The 3,714-nt window shown below is 45.6% G+C and overlaps 1 protein-coding gene across 1 annotated transcript; it reads right to left on the reverse strand.

Moving 5' to 3' along the window:
- Nucleotides 1–618: 618 nt before the first annotated feature.
- KCNK9 (potassium two pore domain channel subfamily K member 9) lies at nucleotides 619–1,374 on the reverse strand. Its single transcript, XM_072949675.1, has one exon. The coding sequence runs from the start codon at nucleotides 1,372–1,374 to the stop codon at nucleotides 619–621; it is 756 nt and encodes a 251-aa protein (XP_072805776.1).
- Nucleotides 1,375–3,714: the final 2,340 nt, after the last annotated feature.

Raw genomic sequence — 3,714 nt, forward strand, 5'->3', positions numbered from 1 at the left:
GCAGGTTATTAACAAAACTGTGATGGAAAAGAAAGCTAAATACCTGATACTTTCCATTTGGTCACACGGTGCACACACCACACACACCACACATACACAAGCACACTGGTGTGTGCATTCACTCACACACTCTCAGACCACACACATACGGCCACCTGCTGCTTGGGAAGGGAAAGAGAGAGGAGTTGGGTCAGAGACACCACTGTGGGTGGGCGCTCAAGGCTCTCAGCTGGGTGTGCAACTTTGGGTTGGGTATCCTCTCAGCTCTGTCTCCTTGTCTTGGTCTCACACCTGTCCTGGGAAAGCCACCCCAGAGATGGGGCAGGTTGGGCAGAAATGTAAGGCATACTTCGCTGGGAAGAAGGAAGAAATCCATGCTTCATGCTCAGATGCGAGTTTCAGAGGAAGACGGGCCTTTCTTTTCCCTTTGGCCGGCTCTGTCTCGCTGGAACGGTGGGGAGGACACGAAACCAAGAAGGGAGGACAGAAAGAAAAAGCGATGACAATAATAATAAAAGATAACAACAATAAATAAACAAGAAAAGACACGTGGGGCCAATGAGACTGAACGTCAACTATGACAAGTGGCTTTTTCTGCTTGTGTTTCCCTCCCACACCCTAGATGGACTTCCGCCGTCTCATGAGCCTGTGGTTGTCAGTAAAGCTGTGTAACCCGGGAGAAATGGAGCTGATGGGGGATGGGAAGAGGCTGTTTTTTAATGTGCTTGGTGAGATCTCCTCGATCTTGTAAGAGATGGAGTGGAAGTACTGGGGGGCAAGCTTGGCGCTGAAGGAGTTCTGGTGCGCCGCCGGGCGGCCACCGTATTCCTGCGGGCGGTAGCACGTGCAGGAGCACACGGACTGCAGGTCCGCGACGTCCGCTTTGTAGCGGGGCCGGCCCTGCCGCGCCTCCTCCGGGATGTGGATGACCATGCTGTTGCGGTTTCCGGCAAGGGATGCCCTCTCCTCGGCGTCCCGCCGCTCGTCCTCGCTGTTCATGGTCAGGAACCTGAGGACCACCAGGTTGAGGAAGGCCCCGATGACCGTCAGCCCCACGAGGATATACATAAAGCTAAAGGCCACGTAGAGCGGCTTCTTTTGCAGGGCGCCCTTGGTCTGCAGGGCCACATAGTCCCCGAACCCAATGGTAGTCAACGTGATAAAGCAGTAGTAGTAGGCGTGGAAGAAGCTCCACTCCTCGCACTGGGAGAAGGCAGCCGCTCCGATGCACAGCGTCCCCATGCAGGAGAAGAAGCCCACGGTCACCATGTTCTCCATGGACACCTCCGTGTTGCGCATGCCGCAGCACCTCTTCATGCGCTTCAGCAGGTAGCGTACGAATGTGTTCATCCGCTCGCCCAGGCTCTGGAACATGACCAGCGTCAGCGGGATGCCCAGCACGGCGTAGAACATGCAGAAGGCCTTGCCCGCGTCGGTGCCGGGAGCAGCGTGCCCATAACCTGGGAGAGGAGGTGAGAAAACAGGGTGAACAGTGAGGAGCGGCCCGTGAGGCCGCAGGTCGGGGTGAATTTGGGCGTTGCAGTTAGGACGGGGCTTGGGCCATGCATATAACCTGGCAGGAGGTGGGAAGGGAGTAAAAGCAGGGAAGAATCGATGACAAATGTCCTTCGAAGTTAGGGATGGAAGACGTAGTTCTCAGAACAACACGGTTTTTAAAAAGAAAAGCAGCATACTCACTAATAATATTTTGCAGAAAACTGCAAAAGTAGCCAGACCAAGGGAGAAAATTCTTTATGCTCACCATGGATCAACAGTAAGAGCGAATAGTCAAAGAGCGCTAGCTGGGGTTTTTGTTGTTGTTTTGGACCAGCATGATTTTATTCTTAAGTAAATGCTCACTATAAGGCCGGTTAGGCAGACAGGTGGGCGGAAGCCCAAGGAAGTGCAGATCCTGCACCTCCCCTGCTGTGAGCAGCAGGGCTGCCCAGGGAGGCAGGGACACCATGGGTTAAGTTACAGGCAAACACACACGCATATTCTTTTTCATAGTTTTCATTTAGGTTACAACAAGATACTGAATATAGCCCCTGTGCTATACAGTAGAACCTTGTTGTTTATTTTATATACAGTAGTTAGTATCTGCAAATCCCAAACACTCAATTTATCCTCCCCTTCTGGTAACCATAAGTTTGCTTTCTATGTCTGTGAGTCTTTTGTAAATAAGGTCATTTGTCTCACTTTTTTCAGATTCCACATGTAAGTGGTATTATATAGTATTGGTCTTTCTCCTTCTGGCTTTCTTCACTTAGTATGATAATCTCTAGATCCATCCATGTCACTGCAAGTGGCATTATTTCATTTTTATGGCTGAGTAGTATTCCATTGTATATACCACAACTTTTTTATCCAGTCATCTGTTCATGGACATTTAGGTTGCTTTCATGTCTTGGCTATTGTAAATAGTGCTGCTATAAACACTGGGATCTAAGTATGTTGTCAAACTCAAGTTACCTCTGGCTATATGTACAAGAGTGGGATTGCTGGATCATATGGTAAGTCTATTTTTCAGTTTTTTAAGGAATCTCCATACTGTTTGCCATAGTCGCTGCACCAAATTACATTCCCACCAACAGTGTAGAAAGGCTCCATTTTCTCCACACCCTCTCCAGCATTTATTGTTTGTGGACAATTTAATGATGGCCATTCTGACTGGTATAAGGTGATACCTCACTGTAGTTTTGATTTGATTTCTCTGATAATTAGTGATATTGAACACCTTTTAATATGCCTATTAGCCATTTGTGTGTCTTCATTGGGGAATGTCTGTTTAGGTCTTCTGCCCATTTTTTGATTGGGTTGTTTGTTTTGTTGTTGCTACTGAGTTGTATGAGCTGTTTGTATATTCTGGAAATTATGCCCTTGTCAGTCACATCATTTGCAAATATTTTATCCCATTCCATAGGCTGTCTTTTTGTTTATAGTTTCTTTTGCAGTGCAAGAGCTTATAGGTTGAATTAGGTCCCACTTGTTTATTTTTGCTATTATTTTATTGGTAAAACTTGGTAGACTGCCCTAGGAGAATATTGCTATGATTTATGTCAGAGAATGTTTTGCCTATGTTCTCTTCTAGGAGATTTATGGTGTCTTGATTTATGTTTAAGTCCTTAAGCCATTTTGAGTTTATTTTTGTGTATGGTGTGAGGGAGTGTTCTAACTTCATTGATTTACATGTAGCCGTTCACCTTTCCCAACACCACTTACTGAAGAGATGGTCTTTTCTCCATTGTATATTCTGGCCTCCTGTGTCAAAGATTAATTGTGCAGATATGTGGGTTTATCTCTGGGCACTCTATTCTGCTCCATTGTTCCGTATGTCTGTTTTTGTGCCAATACCACAATGTTTTGATTACTGTAGCTTTGCAGTATTGTCTGAAGTGTGTGAGGGCTATGCTTCCAGCTTCATTCTTTAGCAATTCTGGGTCTCTGGTGATTATATAAATTTTAGGGTTATTCTAATTCTGTGAAGAATGTCATGGGTAATTTGATAGGGATTGCATTAAATTTGTAGATTGCTTTGGGTAGTATGGCCATTTTAACAATATTCTTTCAATCCAAGAGCATGGAATATCTTTCCATTTCTTTGAACCATTTTTAAATTTCCTTAAAGTGTTTTGTAGTTCTCCACATGTCTTTCACCTCCCTGGTCAAGTTTATTCCTAAGTATTTTTTGGATGAAATTTTAAAAGGGATTTT

Source organism: Vicugna pacos, chromosome 25 (genome assembly GCF_048564905.1).
Source record: "Vicugna pacos chromosome 25, VicPac4, whole genome shotgun sequence".
Classification (NCBI taxonomy): Eukaryota; Metazoa; Chordata; class Mammalia; order Artiodactyla; family Camelidae; genus Vicugna; species Vicugna pacos.